Raw genomic sequence first — 24,490 nt, 5'->3', positions numbered from 1 at the left:
AAGGGATATTGGGGGAGAAAGAGAAATCATAATCTAAAAAAGGGGGATAAATTGTTCCATATCAATTAATATCATTACTCTAACTGAATACTGCATTGCACTGGACAGTGCAAAAGGATGTTATAAAACGTGGGTCGCGGTGACAAAGGAGGAGAGGTAGGACCCAAGAACACAGTGTAGGTTCTATTATTCCTGGATCTTCCAGGGCTCAGGCACAACAAATGAGGAATCCACTGTCCGAGAGAAAAACTGGACAGGTGAAAAACAAATATAAAACTCTAGCACGACACAGGTGTTGCATCCCTTACTAACTAACTAATGCTCCGACAACAAACAAAGGAAAACAGGTGGTATATATACAGTGGGTACGGAAAGTATTCAGACCCCTTTAAATTTTTCACTCTGTGTCATTGCTGCCATTTGCCAAAATCAAAAAAGTTCATTTTATTTCTCATTAATGTACACTCAGCACCCCATCTTGACAGAAAAAAACAGAAATGTAGACATTTTTGCAAATTTATTAAAAAAGAAAAACTGAAATATCACATGGTCATAAGTATTCAGACCCTTTGCAGTGACACTCATATTTAACTCACATGCTGTCCATTTCTTCTGATCCTCCTTGAGATGGTTCTGCTCCTTCATTGGAGTCCAGCTGTGTTTAATTAAACTGATTGGACTTGATTAGGAAAGGCACACACCTGTCTATATAAGACCTTACAGCTCACAGTGCATGTCTGAGCAAATGAGAATCATGAGGTCGAAGGAACTGCCCAAGGAGCTCAGAGACAGAATTGTGGCAAGGCACAGATCTGGCCAAGGTTACAAAAGAATTTCTGCAGCACTCAAGGTTCCTAAGAGCACAGTGGCCTCCATAATCCTCAAATGGAAAAAGTTTGGGACGACCAGAACTCTTCCTAGACCTGGCCGTCCAGCCAAACTGAGTGATCGTGGGAGAAGAGCCTTGGTGAGAGAGGTAAAGAAGAACCCAAAGATCACTGTGGCTGAGCTCCAGAGATGCAGTAGGGAGATGGGAGAAAGTTCCACAGAGTCAACTATCACTGCAGCCCTCCACCAGTCGGGGCTTTATGGCAGAGGGGCCCGACGGAAGCCTCTCCTCAGTGAAAGACACATGAAAGCCTGCATAGAGTTTGCCAAAGAACACATGAAGGACTCCCAGACTATGAGAAATAAGATTCTCTGGTCTGATGAGACCAAGATTGAACTTTTTGGCGTTAATTCTAAGCGGTATGTGTGGAGAAAACCAGGCACTGCTCATCCCCTGCCCAATACAATCCCTACAGTGAAACATGGTGGTGGGAGCATCATGTTGTGGGGGTGTTTTTCAGCTGCAGGGACAGGACGACTGGTTGCAATTGAAGGAAAGATGAATGCGGCCAAGTACAGAGATATCCTGGAAGAAAACCTCTTCCAGAGTGCTCAGGACCTCAGACTGGGCCGAAGGTTCACCTTTCAACAGGACAATGACCCTAAGCACACAGCTAAAATAACAAAGGAGTGGCTTCGGAACAACTCTGACCGTTCTTGACTGGCCCAGCCAGAGTCCTGACCTAAACCCAATTGAGCATCTCTGGAGAGACCTGAAAATGGCTGTCCACCAACGTTCACCATCCAACCTGACAGAACTGGAGAGGATCTGCAAGGAAGAATGACAGAGGATCCCCAAATCCAGGTGTGAAAAACTTGCTGCATCATTCCCAAGAAGACTCATGGCTGTACTAGCTCAAAAGGGTGCTTCTACTCAATACTGAGCACAGGGTCTGAATACTTATGACCATGTGATATTTCAGTTTTTCTTTTTTAATAAATTTGCAAAAATTTCTACATTTCTGTTTTTTTCTGTCAAGATGGGGTGCTGAGTGTACATTAATGAGAAATAAAATGAACTTTTTTGATTTTGGCAAATGGCAGCAATGACACAGAGTGAAAAATTTAAAGGGGTCTGAATACTTTCCGTACCCACTGTAGATTGTGGAACAGAACTAATCAAACACAGGTGAAAGTAATATAACTAATAAAAACAAAGCTACCTGAGATCAACACAGGAGAAAACAGGAAACTAACCAAAATAAAAGTCGGACCGGAAACAGAAACAACCACATCATAACAAAGGATATCTGTTTGAAATAAAAGAGGAAGGAAGAGAAGTGTTGTGAGAAATTTGCAGTGGAGCTGCTTAGTACAGTAAAGGGAGGACAAAGCAGTCAGTGCATCAGCATAGCTAACTAGATGATATGTTAGCCAACTATTTATTTTATAGTGTTTGCTTTGGTATAGGATACTATTAAGTGTTTACATACGTGTTTAAATTTCTTACTTAAATTGTTGTTCTTTGTCTATGAACAAAAAAAAAAGTCATGTGACATACCTTGACTTTAAGCTACATTTCTGCTTAATATAAACATAAGATTACATTTTCTTTTATTTGTTAACAAATAAGAAAATGTGCATAATTGTGATACTTTATAACATTGTATGCTATGCATTATCCAAAGAGATCTGTAGTAATGACTGGATGCTTGACTGAGCTACAACAGGGCTCATGTTCATGCTTGCTACCCACAGGGGGTCCTGAATCTGGGGGTCAGCATGTTTAAGTGCACTCCCAGACTGTGTGCAGGGGGGCAATACTGCGGACTGACAGGCTATGTTTTGAAGTCACCACTTTGGAAGCGTTGCCATACGCTGGGTGTAATTTTGATGGGAGGTTTAGTGTGGCTGAAACAGCACACTGGAGATCTATATTATCCATATGTGACAAATACACACACACATAGCACACCCTCCATTTCAGCTGTCAGAGAAGCAGCAGCCCACACCTCCATTCACTCTGTGGTCCTGCATCATTTCTTTTTGTACATGGCCAACACCTCAGCAGTATCATCCCATTACACAAAATCTGCGTTGTGTCCAATTCTCTCTACCACTTAGTTTAATGAAATCAAGCTTAAATGGTCATTTTGAGATATTTGTCCAAGATGAGAACACTGATGTCAGTCACACTTTATAAGTATAAATTAGTATAAATTAACTGAGTAAGTATAAATTAGAAGCTGTAATTTATCATAAAGCCTTGCAGCAGAGGAAAACAGCTAGTCTGTCTTTGTTCAAAGTTCAAAAACAAACCTTCCAATACTGCTGGACACTGCCACATTAAATTTATAAGGTGATGTTATGTTTACAACTTGTTGCACAGCCCTCAACTGATGGAAAAAATAAACAAATAACAATGAAGGTTTAATGTTTTTCTATTCTTCTGCCTGCTGTTAGCCCTGTGGTTGTGGTGTATCTTTGGTCCAAATGTTATAACATGCAGCCATTTTCTCTTTGCAGTGGCAGCAGTATTTTAATGCCTCTTTCTCTGGGCAACATGGGACACCTGGTGTGGTGGAGACATGCAGCAGAGATGCACTGAAATGCATCGGCTTTAGAGCTGGTAAGGAAGGAAGACTTTTCTCTCCTGTTGACAGAGCCTTAATTCTTCAGCTGAGAGCTCAGGCAGATGAGCTGAGGCCAATTGAGTTTGTGCAAATTTTTTTACAGATTCTGAAACACAGCAAGGTCTCTGCTGCAGAAGCCTAGAGCTGCTAGTTTTCTCAGATTTACGAGGCTGAACAAGCTCATTGCAATTGAGCACATGCAATTTGACTTTGTACTTCTCATGACGATCGAATATTTAAAACTTAGTTTTTTTCTGTTATAAAGAATAAACAAACTTTTTTTTAAAATACTAGTGTGATTACTGAAGCAGAGCGTTAACACTTTTTTTTTTTGCTTTCATCTATTAGATGTTTCTCTGGGCTCAGCCAAGATGACCCTGCTTACTGTTTTACAGCAGAGGTTAAAAAACAAAGGATCTCTCTGACTGAGGAAATAAATTGTTATGAAAATACTGTAGACCAAATAAAGTTAGACTTCAGCAACATGATAGTACATGAGCAAGATAGTACCTAAGATGGGGAATTGTTAACCAAAGACTTCATCAAAACTGTTTAATCCATAGAGATCCCAATAACAAGACTAGCACATCATATTTCATTATTTATTAACTTTTTCTTATTGCTATGGAGTTTGCACCTACAACATTTGTGCAGCAGGACCCTATGGAAACAGTGGTTGTTGACATTCTTGATCCCCAGTGCCTCTCGCTGGCCCCTCATGTAAGGTTGTGAAGGTTCCAAGGTTGTGAAAAACTGCAGACTGCAACAGTTCTGTGCTGTGCAGTCTAAGCCAGGAAGGGAAGGGAAGAAGGGACTGGAACTGTGGCCACTGGGCAACAATGAAGGACATCCATCACATCAATTTATAATCACATGTGGACAGAGGGAGTGATCAAGTATTCTATATTACAAACAGCCTCTGGCACTAAGCAAACACATCTGTGATTCCATCTACATTTATTTCAAATACTGAGGCTAGAATGTGTGTGTTTGCATACTTATGTGTGTTTTATGGCTTTCTTTTCAATTTTCATTCCTTGTCGCACTGCAAATTTTTTGATGCATTTTCTGTCTTATCAAATGGGCAATATTGAACATAGCTCTGTTATTGCTGCCTTGTGAACTGCTTGCATTTCAGGAATTACAACTGGCTCCTGGACAGTTTTTTGTTTTCTAATTTAAATTATTTTGACACTTGCAGACATTTTGGCCATTTCATGCTGGAAACTTGAATCTCCAATTACAGCACCTGTGTGACAGCTGTTGTAAAACAAAGGAAGGATATATATAATTCTGAAGAAGTGTAACTGATTTTTGCAAATAACAGTCACCAACTCTTTTGAGTAACAGTGCAAAGAGCCATGCTTTAGTCTCGAAAATGTGAATGTATGTTATACAGTATGTATGTGATTAGTGTATCTGATTAGTTCACTCCACCTTAAAGTGCACTGGGCTCAGAGCCATGCAATGATATTAAACTAGTCTGTGTGCACAGCAGGAGAGCAAATACAGGGCATATGGCAATCAAGGCCACTGGCTATACTAATTTAGCTCATTAGAAAACTGCTGATGCACTATGTTGCCCTTAGCAAGGTAGTTCTACTGACCCCATATGTTGTTTAAGTATAAAAATAAACACTGGTGTAGTAGTAATAATTATAACAAGCAAAAGGTCTGTTTATTCAAAAACACAGATAAAAAGGATCATACAGGGGCTGTGCTGTTGGTTAACAATTATGGGAGCTTCAGAAAATGTTCAGATAACTTTTTGCAAACTTTACTGTGCTGTAGATTTGATCCTAAAATTGATACAATTACCAATCTACGCTCAATAACCGATAATGACAAATGAAAATGTGTGCATATTTTATAAACATCAAAAACTGAAAACTCATTTATATTTGAGACTATTTACTGTGGTGCTCCACACCTGTGGGTTCTGTGGTTAGATGCATGCTGTTCTCTTAAATTATTTTTGATACATTGCAGATCTGAACTGGAGTCCACATGTGGTTAAATAAACTGAGTAGACAAAGGTACACACCTGTGTATGTCAGGACAGTACATTCTGATGTCAGTACATCAGGACTCTACAGAGCTCCACAATTAAATTATGGTGAGGCAAATATCAGAGAGAGCAATTTCTAAAGCTCTGAGTATTCCCTGGAGACAGTGGACGCAATACTTGTAAAATGGAAGAGTTTTTGGATCACCGGAACTCTTCCTAAAGTCGGCCATCTGGCCACATGTATGAAAAAGGGCCTTGGTCAGGAAGGAGACCAATCGTCGCCCTAACAGACTTTCAGAGGTCCTCTGCAGAGGTGGGAGGACCTGAAGGAAGGACGCCCATCTCAGCAGCCCTCCATCAATCAGAGCTTCACTGTAGAGTGGCTGGACGGAAGCCACTTTGACTAATAGACATGTGATAGCCAGCTTGGAGTTGGCCAAACACCATTTATTGGACTGAGAGCACGACAAAAAAGACTCTCTGGTCTCGTGAGACAAAAATGGAACCTTTTGGGCAGAACTCCAAGCACTATGTCTGAGAAACTGCAGTGGCCCAGACCTTTGCAACTAATTCAATGAATAGGCTTGGCTTTTACTGTCATATCTGATTTCACATGAGTTAATTGCACTTTGTATCACGTATTCCCCTCCTGGTAAATGCAAGTATACAAATCTGTGACTTTCCATACCAAATCCTAACAGCACAAAAATTTTTGCACAAACACTGAAATAGGATCAAAATGCTTAGGATCTTCATATAATTAAGCAGCTGCAGCAATTTCTACTCCTACTAATTTCAGTAGCTACAGACTTTTTGTAACAACTTATTTCGACTAAACTTCAACACCTCTGTTATTTCTGTGAGTCACTGAAGGCTGATTGCTAAGAATGATCAGCGAGAAAAAAGCAAAAAGCTTCAACATAATGTGAAGTCATGCATCATGTAATGCAGTTGAGGCGTGACCGTGTACTCCCACTCTTAGCTTACAATGCTGCCAACACACACACAAACACACACATACACGTCCTCCCTAACGGCAGGGAAAGCCTGCTGAGATGACAGCCATTCTGAATCAATTCTGCAGCTCCTTGAAACATTCACAACAAGCGGCGGTGACTGTGCTCAACAGCTGGTGGCACAGAGAGCACAAGATAGAGCTACTTGAAGAAGAAGAATATATCAAAAAAGAAGTTCTCCTGGTTAAAGTGAATTTGCTCTCAGATGGAGAATTAATTTGCTGCAGGCTAATTTTAGTGGCATTTAATCAGGCAGTGTGAGTTCAAAAGGCTGACTGCTTTAATGTGGAAGTACTCAGTGAGTACGAGTCTTGCAGAATGAAGTCTGGTTTCCCGACCAAAGATTTCTTTCACCTTAGTGGTAACAGTTCTAAATCCTAAGTAGCACTTTGAAAAAAGATGGTAAAAATTAAAGCTTCGCTAATTAATATTTTCATATAAGCAGGGAAATCAAATGGCATGTGAACATGGTCGCCCACTCTGACATTTAACCTCATTTTGGTTTTATCTTGCATTTATGGTTTACTCTTATCAACTTCCCAGCAGCAGCAGGCTTGTCTGAAAAACCCACTGTGCACTATTAAAAGTTAGCAAATAGCCTTATGAAGAAAACAGTATATTGACCAGCTAAAGGGGCAGATATTTTTCTAAAAAGGTTGCAACGGAACTAAAAGTCTGCATGCGTTTTAATACAAGATTTAAATGAGGGCAAATACAATACTATGTGATGGGTATTTTGTTTCTGTGTGAAGCTAGAACATGACACAGCAGGGTAATTAGGTCTGCTTCTAATTTGATGATAGCCGTTGGGTCACCATGAGAGACAGAGGAAATGTAATAAAATCACGGGGCATGAAATGAAGATTGCCACATTATTAACACTGAGAAACCATCCCCACATGCTGTTGCTGCTGTTACAACAGTGTCACCTCCCCACTGACTGTCTCAGAGCTAAAGCAGCCCCCAGAGTGTGAATCAATGCAAGGCTTTACTGTCATAGCATTACTGCTAAAAAAAAAGGGGATGGTGAGATCATGCAAAGATAGCACATCAGTCTTGCATTTTGAGAATGAAATTGTACATGAATATTTCTTTACTGTTAAAATTGTTTTGTTTTTTTAAATAAATCATAGAGGTATCTAATCAGTGTCTGTTTTTGTTTATTTCTGTGTGAAAAATCACCCTGCTTGGAATCTAATGCCCAAAACTCTATGGGTTCAAAAAAGCAGAAACCTGAGCAACTTTTTCAACATATGTGCTGACTGAGTACATTTTATTTAAAAGAATTGGGGTTTATGGGTGGTGACATAATGCCATCTTTTGTCAGTGCTTTCCAAAACCCTTACAGACAGTATGATTATTGAACAGACAGTATGATCTGCAACCTCTGCATTTAAGGTTTAGTTGGCTTTCATGCACAACATGGTTCTGATGATAACCTGCCAGCAATAATATAAATGGGATCTGATCCTAATCTGTCCTCATATTAAGCCAGTGTTGACCCTAATTATTATCAAATTTAGTGGATTTAGAGGAAGGATATCTGAAGGAAGAGCCAGCAAATGGCAGAACAATTTGGAAGGATGATGATGTGTTTTTTTTTTTTTTTCTGCATGGGTTTGAACTTCTCTGGATGCGTGTTCCTCCATAATCTGGCCTTCAGCGTGTTGAAGTTGCATATCAGTAACATTCACCATGTGCTTTAACCATTAAAGAAAACACTGATGAAAGGATATTTTGCTCAAGTCAAAAACACAGCTCTACAACGGCTGGCAATGTTATGATCATTAGCATAAGCTTAACACTCTCTTCATTTGCACTCCTTTCCCTTTTTCTGTACTTCGGTTGTGATTAAAACATGAAGGAGCACTGACTCAGTTTGGTGACACTCCCTCCCTCCCTCCCAGGTTCTCTTACTGTGTTTAAAGACTTCATCTCATACTAGGACTGGGGTTGGGCATGGTGTCTTCTGCAGGCCTGAAGGATCACTTTGTTCAACAAAGTCACTTCTGAAAGTATTATTATTATTAGTGTTACTATTATTACTTTGATGTAATGTGAGTGCAGCAGCGTGTCTGGAAAAAAAAAAGGTGTACTAACTGACAAAAGAGTATTTTTATTAATGCTATCCAAATTGATCTGCTGTACTTGCTCTTCTGATTTTCCACCTAAGGTTGGATTAAATCAGCTAAAACTACTTATACATTGTGCAGAGTGTGGTCACTGTTCAAACAAACCTCCGCTGACATGAAGTGCTAATTATTTGCATGACCACAAGACGTCAAGACGTAGTAAGTAGTTGAACAATTGAACAGTAGAGTGGTTGCCAGACAGCTCTGCACTTTGAAGCCTTGTGCTTCAGGACCACCGCTCTACCAATGCTCTGAGCTCATTGAAATGTAGAAAGCACAGCTCTCAGCCTGATGCCTATGTGTCTTTTTGTTCCTTTACACTTAGCTTGCATCATGTTCATAAAAGTAGCTTTTCAAAGCTTTGAGCAGATTTTACTTGCAATAAATCTTGATGGTTTAACTGATAAAATGTGCAGAACTGATCTACCTTAATATTGGACTTCCCAGTTTGAACTATATGTCCTAACTGGTACCTGTGATGACAGGCTTATACCGTCATAGCCAGTGCTACTGTAGTGTCAGTCTGTCACCAGACCCTGCAGCTGAAGAATAATATGTCAGACAGCAGTGCTTCGTTCCACTACATCAGCTGCTGGGAGACCACAGGATCCTGGTAGGTGGCCTCGCCCACAGGGGGGTTGAAATTATGAGAGTATGAGAGGAGAGGATCATTATAGAAGAAGGCCTTTGCAATCCCCCTGAGGGCAGAGAAAGCACAGTCATCAATCTGAGGTTAAAGCTGGGTTATGGGAAAATACAGTATATAGTGCACACAATAGAAGGTCCTGCTATTCTGGCTCTATGGTATAGCTTTCAATCTTCCCTCTGCTTCTGTTCTAAAAGTGCTTCTTTATGCATATATATTCTACTGCATTCACACAAATGCACCTATAGCTTTTTTTCACTACATTTTGCTGTGGTTTCTCCATTTATGTCCTATTTTCAGTGCCTGCTTTGAGGAAAACCTTTGAAGCTACAGCACATTTTGGCCCTAATCAGATGAGGTTTGGGTAATTTTGAGGAAGTGCTAACAATGCTGTCAATCAAAATGCGTGTCTCATTACTTTATATGGACCAGAACGAAAAACTATAACTTGAAACCCAATCCAGCTTTGAGTAACAAATCCACGAGTGACTGTAGCGTACGTCTCTGGAATGTTAGCACAGCAACAACTATTTTATCTTCTATTATCATGAGGTAAACAGTAGAAATATAGCATCATGCACTTGCTGCCTAGCTACACTCATGTAACAGCAACACAGCAACAGAAAAATTCAATTAGCATATAAATATGTCACTTCCCCCTGGCCTCCAGGCAGTCACAACTCACAGCCACTATTCTTGTAATGGTTAACTGGCAACTGCTACTGTGCATGTGCATACACACACACACACATACACACACACACACACACACAAGCCTATAGTAGAGTGGTGTTTTACTGGTACAGCGAGTAAGTCACTGAAGGCAAAAGCATCCACAGATAGATGAATGTATAGGTGTGAACCAGGTGCCCGAAAGATGCCAAGCTTCAATGAAACTCAACAATATCTATGTGGTGCAGTAAAACCTTAAGGGCAACAATCAGACCAATCAACATAGTCCCAAAATGAGCCTCATCTGCTTCAGTGGCATATGTGAATAGTCTCTACAAGGCCTAGAGGAATCTCTCCACCAAAGCCAAACACTCCTTCATGCATGTGAATAAACACAGCGAGGACTAGATGGTAAACTTAGCAGCAGAAGGACCTAGTTGGATAGGTATTCAGAAAGAAATACAGTAATGAAAGCCACACAGAAAGGCTGGAGTAAAAATAACTGAAGGATCAAAAGGAATGACTTTGAGCAGAAGAAAAAAGAAATACAAAGACTAAAATACAAAGAAAGAATACTAACTGAGCGAAAAGGCATTCTTAGATCACAGCAGCATGGGTCTGCAGAGCTTAGGATAATGAGCCAGGAAAAGCTACAGGAGAGGTCTGGAGTGAAACTAGGAGGAACAGGCAGAAGAATGAGAAGAATGTAAAGATGGCTCTGTAAGTAGCTCACAGTGCAGTCCCACTTAGCTGCCCTCTCATGGAAGAGGAAGAGATGAAGCAAAGGAAGAAGGAACAAGGAAGAGAAAAATGAAGGATACGTATATAAGGAGGGAAAGTACAGTAGATGGAAAAAATTAATAGAGGAATAGATGCCTATGATAAAGAACTAGTTTCAGAAATAATGTTTTAAATAATTATTTAGCCAAATAAAATGTAATTGATCATAAATGTATGACTCTTCAATGTAAGTCTGACTTATATGTTGTATGAAAAAAGGCACCGCATCCCATATCTGCATTAATTGCAAAAGGTCATGTCAAGAGCCACAATGCAATATGATAGATTTTTTCTAAAAGGTATTGTGTATTTTGTACATAAGTGAGGCAAATGTCAGGTCAAATCTCACAAGATGTGTTGGAACTGAATCAAACTTTCCATTTCTTGTCTGATCCCAGCACCAGAAGCAACCTTGCAAGCCTTTTATGACTCTATAAACACCATAAATCCTTTTTATTTGTCTTCATGTGGTTATTTATGTCATCATTTCTCATATTATACTTTAGGTACTGCTGGCTTGATTTTCAAACATCTTGTGTTTAAAAAAGTGGATCTGTAGTAGCTCTGAGCCAGACAGCCATTGTGGGATTGGCCCAGACACTCAGTCATGTTTTAGTTCTGCTTGGCTAGACATCCCTCATCCTGTAGGGATTCTTGTTTTTCTTTAAGTGTTCTGGGATTATGTGTTTTTAAAAGGCACTATTGTGCTGTTGGCTGTCCTGAAAAATATGAGAGGTGGCGGCATTTAGATATCAAAACTGTTTGGGTTGGTGGCAGAGAGAAAAGTACTAAGAACCTGGGTGGCTCTAGGGGGCATCTTAGTGACCCAGATGTCAGTGATACAAGACACATGGCTGCAACGTTACTGCTTTGAGTCCAGCTGCACATTATATACACCGTCGTATTTACAGTATGTACTGTATATCTATGAGTCATATTCTTACTGTATATCCAAAAAAAATTCCTTACATCACAGGGTAAATACAACAACAACAAAAATGATACTGCTTGTCCTACCCAAGGTTGATAGTGCTAAAATCAGCTGTAAAAAATATCAACAGAAAAAGACAAATCAGGGGACACATTTGTGATTCCTGCATATTTGCTGTACCCTATAACACTTAGCAGCACTCACACAGTTTTTTCAGACAACCTCTTCTCTGCCTGTCATGATCTAAAGGCTCTCTCTTAGCACCACTGCTTTTTTCACTGTAAATGCTCCTGCTGGGAAACTTCCTTCCTGAACTGAATGCAAATTTCCATATTAATGCAAATGATAGAAATTTATATTCCCATCTGCTTCATGCAATTTTACATGCATTTATTATTATGCTGCTTTCCTGTTAACTACTTTACTTACCAAATCAGAGAGGTATTGAGATTTGTAAATCAAGACTGAAAACATATTTATTTTCCCTCTCCTATAATCCAAGTGTTTAGTTTTATTGTGCTTGGCTTTCTGTAATTTATTTACAGCTTAAACTCACTGTAAATAAGCAATTAAATGTATATTTATTGTTTAAACATATTTTTAAAACATGTTAAACATATTTATTTTATTTTATATTATTATCCCTTCCTGTAGCACTGAGTGGAGCGCACTAGACCAATTGATTTATATTATTTTGTAGTTCAAAATAAACTCGCTTACTCATATTCTCTGCATGCATACACACAGGGGCACTAACACAGGACAGGTACAGTGTGCCCACTGTGCCATTGCTGCTACCTTGCCATCCATACAGAACACAAACTGACATACTGACACCTTGAAGTGGGCCTCTGTTTACCTGTTCACCATCTCTGCTTCAAGGCTGCTGGGTTTCCCTGCTGTGATATCAAGGATGATCTAGTCTAAGGTTTGCACAGCACAGTCATGTTTAAATTATGAACCAGAATGTAAAATCGGAAAGGGTAAAATGACAGAACACTTTCCACTCTATTGACAACTGCAGATGCCTTCATAGTGTCCTTCAGCAACAAAATAGTCCCCCACTGGAGCCATTCAGTGGTCACAATTTTTTGGTTGGCAAATCCCAGGTGTAGATGTGTGGCTCTATATGAATGTTATAAGCACATGTGTGGTGAAAAGAACATGTGCCTGCTCATTATCATGACTTTATTCACATTTAAAACATCCTTGCTCAATCATGGAGGCTGAAATCTTCATTACAATCAAACATGTGTACAGCCATGTGAAACTTCATGTCAGTCTAGCCCGCATCAAAATGTTGATTGGACAAACTGACCATTAAACACACAAATTAACACAAACTCCTTAACATGTGGCAAACAACAGCAAGAAATTAAATTTAACAATAATTATTTAACAATAAAAATGTTTAGCGACTCACGTTATAGAGGATATCCACCCAGCCCTCCATGGTGATGCACTGAAACACAGTAAGCACTGCAAACAGGATGTTGTCAAAGTTGGTGATGCCATAGTTGGGTCCAGTCCAGTACTCTCTGCATTCAGTCCCATTGGGACATGTCCTGGCCGGGGGCTCCAAACCACAAGGCCAGTCTACTGCTCTCTCACCTGGCCCAAACAGAAAAAAGAGAAGGGTATGAAGGTTGATGTGCATATTGATGTTTTCAGGTGAGCTGGTGAATCTGACTGCAGTTTACAAAAAAATCTTTCAAGTGAATGGATAGATGCCAAGTGACTTAACCACGTGAACTAGACGTGATTTCCTTAGACAATAGTGAAACTGCATAACTGTGCAGGAAAATGATGTACAAAAAAAGGATTGTGGTGCATGACTGGTGTGAGTCAGTGCACTTGGCACTATTTAGGTTTTGGACAGATATAGTCACACAAAAAGTAGCCTCAGTTCCTGGATGCCTCGATATTCATTAATTAAGTAGCAGGGAGAGATGATTGTACCAGAGCACACACAGGGTGGTGAGAGTTTGTTTAACGGATGTGTTGGCACACATGTCAGCAGACTGGGATCAGAAAAAAGACTAAATGTGCTGAGCATAACAGATGCATTGCGCACCCAGCGTTTCATGAGGGATAGTGCCTCGATCACAAGCTGTGCCAAGTTTTAACGATGATATGCAGAGCCAGATTGCACAGCCAACATCCCTCTGGTGTCACTCCAGTAAAATATGTCCTTTCTTTCCCACTGACAGGTGCTGTGTCAGCCGGACTCAAAGTATCCACAGATGATATGGGAACATCTCATGTCTCTCCTTCTACTGGGTACAGTTCATGAGATGAAACTAAAAAATGGACAAAATAATCACAGCTCATTGTTTCATTTCAATTTTTTTTTTTTCAAATGAACTATGATTACTAGTGATAGACGAATTTAGTTTACATGTGAAAATTTGAAAATAGATCAAAATAATCTGACAATTAATGGGATGATAATAAATAATCATTATTATATATTTAGCACAAAAAATAACTACATAAATAATAACATTTAAATAAACAATTAAGGACAGATTTCATTGTGCCGTTTCAGTTTCATGTTACTGATGGAAATTTCAAATTCATCCAATTTCATGTGCATGAGAACAAATTTGTAGGAATAGTCATAAATATTTTAATAAGCAATAATGAGTATCAATACAAATGAGCAGTGGAAGTGGGACTGGGATGCTGACAAGTTCAAAGTAGTTGTGGTGTAAACACTCATCTGCTAAAATAAATCTGCAGAAGACCATAGGCCTAAATTATTTTGCACTTTGTTTATACGCTTATTAATGCCACAAGGGAAATGATCCAGTTCAATCCTTTTTCGCGCTTGTCATAAATAAAACTGTATTAACGGCTTATCGCAATATGTGTATTATTTAGCTAAAGGCAAAGAATTAAAATGAGAAAGAAAATATTTTCCACACCAGATGAAGGACAAAAAAGCCAGGATTTCATGAACAATCCTGCACTCGTGTGAAGGGACACACAATGTGTATTTAGTTGAAAATGCAAACATAATCAGATATATTATACACAGTGTGCCTTTGGCTTTATCAAGCATCACCTGCTTCTGATTCGCTCATTCATACACACTAAACAGAAAATAAAAACAAAACAGCAGCCCTCGTGTAGAAAGTTGTTACCAGTGCTGCTCAGCTTAATCAAACCTGCTGTGTCCCTGGGACTAAAAGAACTCCAAAACACAGTTATTGTACATTAGAAAGCTATCACAACACATAGCACATAGACACACACAGTGATAGACGAATGTATTTTCTACCTGACCCAAACATAACCCTCAAGTCACACCTTTACACTCTATCTGACACCAACAGTGGGGAAATAAAGCCTTTTCATAATTTTTAATCACTGTACAACAGGTGATTTTAGCCAAGCAGAGTGACTGTCTTATACAATTACTATAATGCTGGAGCATAACAATAACACAGTAATAGCAACCTGGCTGTGATTAACGCCTACATAGGGGAAGAGGCCTGTCTTTCTTGCTTGACCCCTCCCTTTTTATTTGCACACATTACACTACCACACTGTGATTTGGAGGTCGATATTCACGTAAATGATTTTCCAACCTCACTGCTTTCTTTTACATATGCAAAAAACTGACTTCACTGTTTACTGTTTATATTTTATATTTTATAGTGATTAGGTAATTAGCTGCAGGACAATCTGAATTTCCCCCATGGGGGATGAATAAAGTATCTATCTATCTATCTATCTATCTATCTATCTATCTATCTATCTATCTACTAGGCCCACTGTTTACTTCCTGCAGTTACGTTGCTAACCCAAATACAGAATGAATGAATGAATGAAAGTGCATAGTTTCAAACAGTGGAACACAAAAGCAGCATCTGGTTGGCAGTCTTCTGGCTGAAATGAGAGACTATGAACAGTAGCTAGCTGATTAAGGTAGCTCAATGAGCTGGTTGAAAATGCCCTTTTTGGCTAATTTTGTAACAATATAAAATGATATTGTTCTTCCACTGCTTTGTAGAATGAGCCAGTCGTAGAGAAAAATTGAAGATCAACCATTTTTTGGTTATATAATCATGTACTGTAGTCTGTTCATGAAATGAATGATTAGATTAGTATCTATCTAATGTGTTAAATCACCTAAATAACCGAGTGACATTTTGAACAGACTGCTCTTTGTGTGGCAGTTCCCATAGTTTTCTAATTTCCTGGAAGAATGCCTGAAATTCTAATGATTGGGCAACCCTGACATAACATTACAACAGGAAAACGACAACTATTCAGCTGACTATCACTGACAAAAAAAAAAAGAAACTTATTATACCAGTTAACTGGACTTACATGAAAGTGCACCACTTGTTCAGTTCCCTATATTTGCCACTAAAATACACAACCCTGTTCAGGAATTTCGTAGGAAATGATTATTATTATTATTATTATTAAAAAGAACTGCCAGGACCCATAAAATTAAGCATAAAAGGTAATGAAGTGCAGACTAATAAACCATCTAACACTGAGAAAAAATAACCCTGCAGTCCTTTTGTGATTGTAGTAAATTTCAAGAGGCAGCTTTGAAAATTATATTTGTATACAAAAATTAATGGAAAACAATGACTGCCTGAACGGTACTATAGTACCTACCTCTACAGCAGGTATTAGAAAATGGTCAGTGGTAATTTAAAGTAAACATGATTTGTATTCAAGCTAATACATTTTGAAAGAGAGAATGGCAGAGGTTGATCAACATCCACTCATACAGCATTTAATGAACTGTAAGGTATTATTCCTGCAATTTTCTTATTAAGACACATTTCTGATATCACAGAAAGATGGATAAAGCATAGAGCAACCTCATTAACACCACATGAGTCAGCATTCAATCACAAAACAGAGCACATAAGCATCCTTATTGAGTTACAGCACAAGCTATCAGTCAAAACCTGAAGACTGTGAAAATACCATCCATCAAAATCCCCATGTTCAGAATGGCTGTCAAAAATTCTGCTGTGCGTTTATGTTGACATAAGCATACTGTCTGCCAGCACTGTGAAGTGGGTTTTTCATAAGCCACACATACATTTACAACTTATAAATCATTTATGTATGCCTGCATAGAGTAAATATGCAATGTGTTATATGTTCTGATCTGTAACAACTACAGGAACACAAGTGAAAGAAAAAAGTTTTCCTGGCATAGACATGTCTGATAATCAGTGTTGTCACACGAATACACCGCACAACCAAGCTGTTGCTCTCACCAGTGCTGATCTTGAAGCAGGTGGTGTGGAATTTGCCCATGTAAAACTCCACCCCGATGATGGCAAACATGACAATAGCAAAGAAGAGCAGCAGGCCAATCTGAAGCAGAGGAACCATGGCTTTCATTATGGACTTCAAAACCACCTGGAGACCTAAGAGATATAGATAGAGAGGGAGAAGGGGGCAGGGAAAGAGAATGTTAGCATTTGGGTTTATTTGTGCTGTTTTGGTCATAATTTCAACAGTTATGATAACACTGTTCTCACCAAAGCAATTGCTGAGATATGGGAACACAACAACATAATTTCAATTAAGCTGGTCTGTAATAGACTTTTACTGTCTGAGCATCTGATTTGCTTGTGTCATAATTTAACATGCAAAGATATACAGTTTTCCTATAGCTTATTTTCCGCAAGTTGTAGGAATGAATTGAAATTGTTATTATACTGTTTGTAGGACAGATCAATAAAAAAATATATACAAACATCAAAGCAGGGAGCAAAAAGAGGTAAATAGAAAAACGATGGATGTGTCTGTTTTTGCTCTGTGCTCAAATCACAGCCAAGCAACTAATATAATGACGACTCTTGGAGTATAAACTCTCTTCGAAAATATCAAATATTTAAATTTTGACAGAGTGACTTACTGGGGATGCCAGACACAAGTTTCAGGGGTCTCAGCACTCTCACCGCTCGCAGTGTTCTCAGGTCAAAGTCCGAACCCACCGTAGCCAAGATTCTGTAAATCCACACAAACATGAAACCTCAGCATTAAAATCATTCATGCCTTCACTCTGGCTTGACATTTCCTGTAATACTATAGATTGATGCACTACATAAGGCTGCAACTGTGTTCAGTTTCCATTCAATTAATTGTTGATTACTAAATGTGCAAAGATTTGACATATTTAACAAAATGTTTCATTTAAAAATCATTGTTCAATCGATTACCTGATTAATCACTGGAGCACTGCCTGAAACAATAACAATACTGTGAGGCTGAGTACTTTTCCAAGGAGCCTATCAGACATCAGCACCTTGGTGTTTCATTGATTTCATGAAAATGAACCAAATGTCACTTTACCTTGGATTTGTAATAACGAGGACTGCAACTAACATTTTCATTCATTTTTAATATGTTGTTTATTTACTTCTATAAAGCTTCAACTGCAAACACAGTCTCTAAGAGCCAAATGTGACGCCTTCAATGGCTTGTTTTTTCTGTGCGAATATCAAATATGTTCAATTTATAATGATATAAAACAGAGACAAACATTTCAGTATGAATAAAAGCATCTTTTGCCTCCCACACAAACACACACACAAACACAAAGCACCCTATAGTCTGGTCACATACTGTACACATCCATCATGTGCTCTTTTTATATTCTTATGATGTGTGTGTGTGTGTGTGTGTGTGTGTGTGTGTGTGTATACACACTGGTCACTGAGCCACAGCTGGCAGCCGTCATTACAAGCTGTACACAGAGGAGCAGACCTATGTGCTCCACGGAAACACAGAGTAAAAAACACACACATGCTCCAGGCTGAGGAGAGGGAGACCTGCTCTGCATCTTGGAAAAGAGAAGGAGTAACTGAAGTAAATAAATGAAAATAAAAATTGCTGTAAGGAGACAGGAACAGGAATTATATTAATGTGACTTGGAATCTAAGAGGGATATTCTTTCACATTCCCTGCTTTTGAAAGACCCTGCTTAACACACAGATTTATGTGAAATCAAGATGATGGATGTGTCTCTACCTGCTCTTCTTACTAAACTTTTGACTTGTAAACATAAGGTCGAAAGTAAGTATGCACTGTTGTGAGTTGTAGACACACTTTTTACACATAGACCCAGTAACAACTTTCATTTCTATGTTGGTATCTTGTTAGCAAATCTGACCAACAACAATGCAGAAAAAATTAAGTCAGGAGCAGTTTGTTGAGAGAAATGACGGGAGACTAGACTGATAATCACATTGAATGGCAATTAGTTTTCCCTTCACTGTTTAATTAATTCAAAAATGGCAAAGCATCTGAGGTTCACAGGTCTGGAACCAGGACTGTACAGTAGCTACTTTTGCAGGCCATGTCCTAAGTAGTGTGGTCTAAGAGGTTTACAGGTTGTAATGACCTTAGTCATGTAAAAAGCCCCTCAACTCTAGGCCAAGGAGGGGAATCTAGATTACAGACATAATTGCTCCCACAACACCTCTGATTAACCTGTCTCCTCGACATAGTCCACCTCACCCTTGTGTCCCTCCCAGCTTAGAAAGGAAATCTGGGCCTTTGCCTGGATTACTGAAAACTGTATTTATGATGTGCTTTTAAACACATCTGAGTATGAGTGATATTATTTATAACATCCCAAATGGGTCTGTTCTTTAAAACTCTCAGTTAAGTACCATCGGGAGCCCCATAGTAGGCAGAAAATCCTCAAGGGTACAATACCTATTATGTAGAGGGAAACATACACTGAGGACTAAATGAAAGAAATTCTTCAAACAAGTGCACACAGGCACACAGACACACAGACACACAAACATACATACATTGCTCCCTGGATGCTAGTTGGCATGGAAACCGGTGAAGCACATCTGTGCTTTATGAGAAATGGTGGAATAATTCTGCTGGGATGAAATGTCTGTTTAGTAATAAAGAATGTAATGTTTATACACATTTCACACATATGCTTCGCAACTGATCAAATTCGCCTATAGTGATGGATTTCCAAATACTCCTTTTTAAAATATTTCTCTACATTTATCATACTGCTTTATAATTTTCATTAATGATGAAACCCTGGTTGAAAATGAGCACTGAGACATATGAGCCACAATATGAGAGCTCAGAGCTCTTGGGTGACTGATGTGGACTAAGAAAAAGTGTGTGGAGGAACAGCCTCTTGATACAACCTAAAATCTAAAATAATATTCACATCACATCAGCATGCACATGCACTCATGTTTTCACACTTATTTACTGTAGATAACTAAATGAACATTCAAAACCAGTGTCTGCATTTCTATCTCCATGGTGCTGAACAACAAACCAACTGTCTCTCTCCACTGTACTAAAACACAGTGTTCTCAATTCAGTCATTGCCTTCTAGTCATTACAAGATGAGATGAGATGAGAGATGGTGAAATCCAGGTAGTCTTGTAGTTAATTAGTGAGTGAGTAGTGAGAGTAGTCAGTCATCTGCCATTGACTAAGGTGTTGTAGAGCCTGATGGCAGTGGGGATGAAGGATCTCCTGTATCATACAGTCCTGCAGCTCAGTGAGGTGAGTCGTCCACTGCGGCTGCTTCTCTGGTCCATCATGTTGTGAAGGGGATGGTCAGTGTATTACAGGATGGTCTCTACCTTTGTCTGTGTGCATCTCTCCACCACAGCCTCCAGTGAGTCCAGCCTCATTCCAGTCAGTCAACCAGCTTTTTCCATCAGTTTGTTCAGCTGCCTGGCATCCTTCTGCTTTATGCTGCCTCCCCAGCAGACTGCAGGATAAAACAGCACACTTGCTGCCATACTTTGGTAAAACTCATGCAGCATCTTCCTGCAGATGTCTAACCGCCCACTAAGGACCTACTACCATTTCACTGGCTTTAGAGGTGTTTAGTATGAGGCAGGTTTTGTGACTTCAGTCACTAAAGGATTTTATCAGGCCTCTGTACTCCTTTGCCTGTCCATTCCTGATACATGCAACAATCACAATATCATCCAAATATTTTCTGCCATCTGTTAACACAAACCAGTTAACCAGACTTCAAGTCTGTCTAACTGACATAAAGGCCTGGATGACCAGTAACTTTTTACTTTTAAACTCAGAGAAAACAGAAGTTATTATATTTGGGCCAAAAAATCTCAGAAAAAACTTTTCTAAAATTATAGCTACTCTAGATGGCATAGCCCTGGCCTCCAGCACTACTGTGAAAAACCTTGGAGTTATCTTTGACCAGAACATGCCCTTTAACAAACACATAAAACAAATCTCTAGAACTGCATTCTTTCACCTGCGCAACATTTCCAAAATTAGGAACATCTTGTCTCAAAATGATGCAGAAAAACTAGTCCATGCATTTGTTAACTCAAGGCTAGATTACTGTAACTCATTACTATCTGGATGTCCCAATAATCTCCATAAAAAGCCTCCAATTAATCCAGAATGCTGCAGCCAGAGTCCTGACAGGAACTAGCAAGAGAGATCATATTTCTCCTATATTGGCTTCTCTTCATTGGCTCGCTGTAAAATACAGAATAGAATTTAAAACTCTTCTTCTCACATACAGATCCCTTCATGATCAAGCTCCTTCAGACCTTAAAGACCTCATAGTACCATATTATCCCAATAGACCACTTCACTCTCAGAGTGCAGGCCTACTTGTGGTTCCCACAGTTTCCAAAAGCAGACTGGGAGGCAGAGCCTTTAGCTATCAAGCTCCTCTCCTGTGGAACCAGCTCCCAGTCTGGGTTCAGGAGGCAGACACTCTCTGTACTTTTAAGGCTAGACTTAAAACCTTCCTCTTTGACAAAGCGTATAGTTAGGGCTGGCTTCAGGTAACCCTGAACCATCCCTTAGTTATGCTGCTATAGGCCTAGACTGCCCGAGGACAATCGGTGCACTGAGCTCCCCTACCTGCAGTGTCTATTTGTTGTTTATTGTTGATGTTCTTTTCTCTCTCCTCTATCCACTCACCCCAACCGGTCGAGGCAGATGGCCACCCAAACTGAGCTCGGTTCTGCTGGAGGTTTTTTCTTCTGTTAAAGGGAGTTTTTCCTCTCCACTGTCGCCAAGTGCTTGCTCATAAGGGATTTGTTGGGTTTTTAGTTTTAGTTTTTGTAAAGTGCCTTGAGATGATTTGTATTGTGATTGGGCGCTATACAAATAAAATTGAATTGAATTGAATTGAATGTGTCCAATTGTACGTGAAGTCTGCTGTGTACAGGAACGGAGCAAAACAGAACAGGACAGAATCATCCACATCAATGAGTTTTCTTTAAGGAAACTGCGGGAGATCTATTGCGTGTGCGAGTCCTAGTAGACAGAGAAACATCCTCTCCAGAGCCTTCATAATATGGGATATGAGAGCCACTGGCCTGTAGTCATTTAGTTCAACTGGCACTTAACTTTAGGTACCAGAACAATACAAACTGTTTTCCACAGAGCCAGGATCCTCCCCAACTGTAGACTCAGGTTAAAGATCCTTTGTAGAGGCTGACACAGTTGGGGAGTGCAGTCCTTAAACAGCCGTGGACATACACCATCAGGACCAGCTGCGTTGCCACGGCACAGTCTTTGTAACTGCAGCCTCACCCCTGTTGCTGTAACAGATGATGGAGCCTGCCCAGGTGAGGGAGGGGGCGTAGCTGCAGTAGTGGAGATGCACACTGGCTTCTTTTTTCTGGTTGAGGATTGCCTTGATGTCACCAGGCAATCCTCAACCAGAAAAAGTTGGCATTTCCGTCATAGATTTATGAGCAATGTTCAAAATCGAAAATGCCTCTCTAGATGCAACTGAGGAATAGAGCCTTCTTTTCCATAAATTTGGTCATCATAATTTGTGTCTTTTGCAAGCTTTTTGCAAGACTGCAACACCGCCACAGTAATGGGTAAATAAAAGCAGCTTATACAAGCAAATTGTAATGAGCAAACTGTTACATTTTACAATGCAGAATGAATAGTGAGTCTGCTTGTTTCACTTGAACTAATAGCTTCATTGTTGGCACATAAAATTTACAATTGTAAGCCATTACAGTCCAGAAATCATCCAAATGCCACATCCAGGGAAAAATCCCCTGATGAGTATCTTCCAAGCAGGAGTGACATTAGTGACTGATCCACCAGCCGCAGTGGCAGGTGGACAAAAAGGTTCATTTCTGACACTGGTGTAGAAACACCTACAAGTGGATTACTGTACTAAGAATTTGATAAGAAAATGTAAAAAACCTTAAGATTCTCAGGCAAATTTTGAATTTATTTTATCTATGACTTTTAAGTTGCTGTATGAACACGTATTTGCAAAGGCCGTTAAAAATAATGGGTTTTGTGGGAAGTGTAAATCATGTTGAATGGTATTAATATGTACTTCACATTCATGTGTTCAGATGGGACTGAATCATATCTCTGAGAGTGTAAATTTTGACTAATTGACTTCATGCACTATCTTTGCCTGCCCTTCTACTGTCTTGTGCTTCCCTGGGGAGGCCTTTGGCATTATCCTGCTGAATGTCCCTGTCTGTTATAGACCATATGCTGTACTTTCACTAAGTTTTAAAATGCTGCACAGAACAAGGAGTTACATTAGCAGAGACCACAGGGAATATTTTGTCCTCCACCTTGTCCCAGCTTTAGTATGATTTTAAGAAGTTATCTTCTGTCAACTCTAAATCGAGTTACGACACACATCAGGACATGCCCAGGATCTGTCTTTCTCTGCGATGAAACAAAACCAAACATGCTGAAATAAAATAAAGATGAGAAAATTAAGATAAAAAAGCACTTAAACTTCTGATACTATGTACTTGCACTGTTAGTACTGTATGACTACTGCAAACACACAACACCCTAACAATCATGCAGTACATCCTTGCAACCACTTTGACTCACCATGGAAACCACAGTGCACACTCTAGTAATATTACACATCCTAGCAACCACATTGCATGTTTGAAAATGCGCTGACAAAAACCTAGAGTACCTAATAGTGCTATGCTTCTACACCCAGAATATCTGGAGATTGAGTTATGGCAATTGGACTTCTAGTTCTTAGGTCGAAACGTTTCACTAGCTAATCATCCGAGCAGATGAGTATGGCCTCCATAGCATGGGGATGTTGTTTGCTCTGTGGCTCAAAGTCCTGATGAGTTCTAGTTTGTGTTGCAGTGGGTGATGGGAGTCAAATAGCAGGTATTGGTCTGTGTGTACACTTCTATTTCTAGGTTACCATCAGACCAGATGACCACCTCACAGTCCAAAAAGGCTAGCCTGTTCTCTTTTGTGTCCTCTGTGATGAATTTGATGTTTGCGTCTGCTGCATTGATGTGACCTGTGAAGGCTTGAACTTCCTGGGTCTTGATTTTCACCCAGGTGTCATCCACACATCTGAAGCAATGGGTCAGTGCCATCCATGTGAAAACCTAGAATACCACTGCAGTCACTAAACAATCCGCACCTGATTGCCTGGTAACCCATCCATTTAAAAAGTGTTAGTAGTAGTGTATGTAGTAGTGTATGACATTAATGGACAATGAGAAGCAAAGAAGAATAGTCTATTGACAGGAAATAAAGCCGCAGCGACCTGAAGAAACGGAAAGAAACAAGGATATAAAACATAAATCATCCCCGTTTTTTATATTCTGTATAATCACTAACTCATTTTCTTTTTGCTAAGCACACATACATACATACATACATACATACATATGTGTGCATGTTACTGTGGAAGTGTGTGTGCCCGTGAAGGGATGCTTTGATGCTGTAGCTGTGTAAGACATTTGGGCAGGGAGCAAGCTGAAGAAGCAGCCATGAGTTTTAATATCCCTTTATCATCACCACAATATATTTATCTTGGCGTCTGACGCTGGCAAAG

At 39.5% G+C, this 24,490-nt stretch overlaps 1 protein-coding gene across 1 annotated transcript in view; it reads right to left on the bottom strand.

The window, feature by feature from the left end:
* The window catches only part of cacna1bb (calcium channel, voltage-dependent, N type, alpha 1B subunit, b), a 143,433-nt gene that overhangs the window by 75,017 nt on the left and 43,926 nt on the right, over positions 1 to 24,490 (bottom strand). The window contains exons 6-8 of the mRNA XM_026297441.1: positions 17,549 to 17,640; positions 16,902 to 17,054; positions 13,070 to 13,257 (exon numbers count right to left, since the gene is read on the bottom strand). Coding sequence (XP_026153226.1) covers positions 13,070 to 13,257; positions 16,902 to 17,054; positions 17,549 to 17,640 — 433 coding nt within the window. The remainder of the gene's footprint in view (positions 1 to 13,069; positions 13,258 to 16,901; positions 17,055 to 17,548; positions 17,641 to 24,490) is intronic.

The sequence above is a fragment of the Mastacembelus armatus genome, chromosome 12, assembly GCF_900324485.2.
Source record: "Mastacembelus armatus chromosome 12, fMasArm1.2, whole genome shotgun sequence".
In the NCBI taxonomy this organism is placed as follows: Eukaryota; Metazoa; Chordata; class Actinopteri; order Synbranchiformes; family Mastacembelidae; genus Mastacembelus; species Mastacembelus armatus.
The sequence above is the reverse complement of the archived record's forward strand: the minus strand, read 5'-3'. Positions and strand labels throughout refer to the sequence as shown.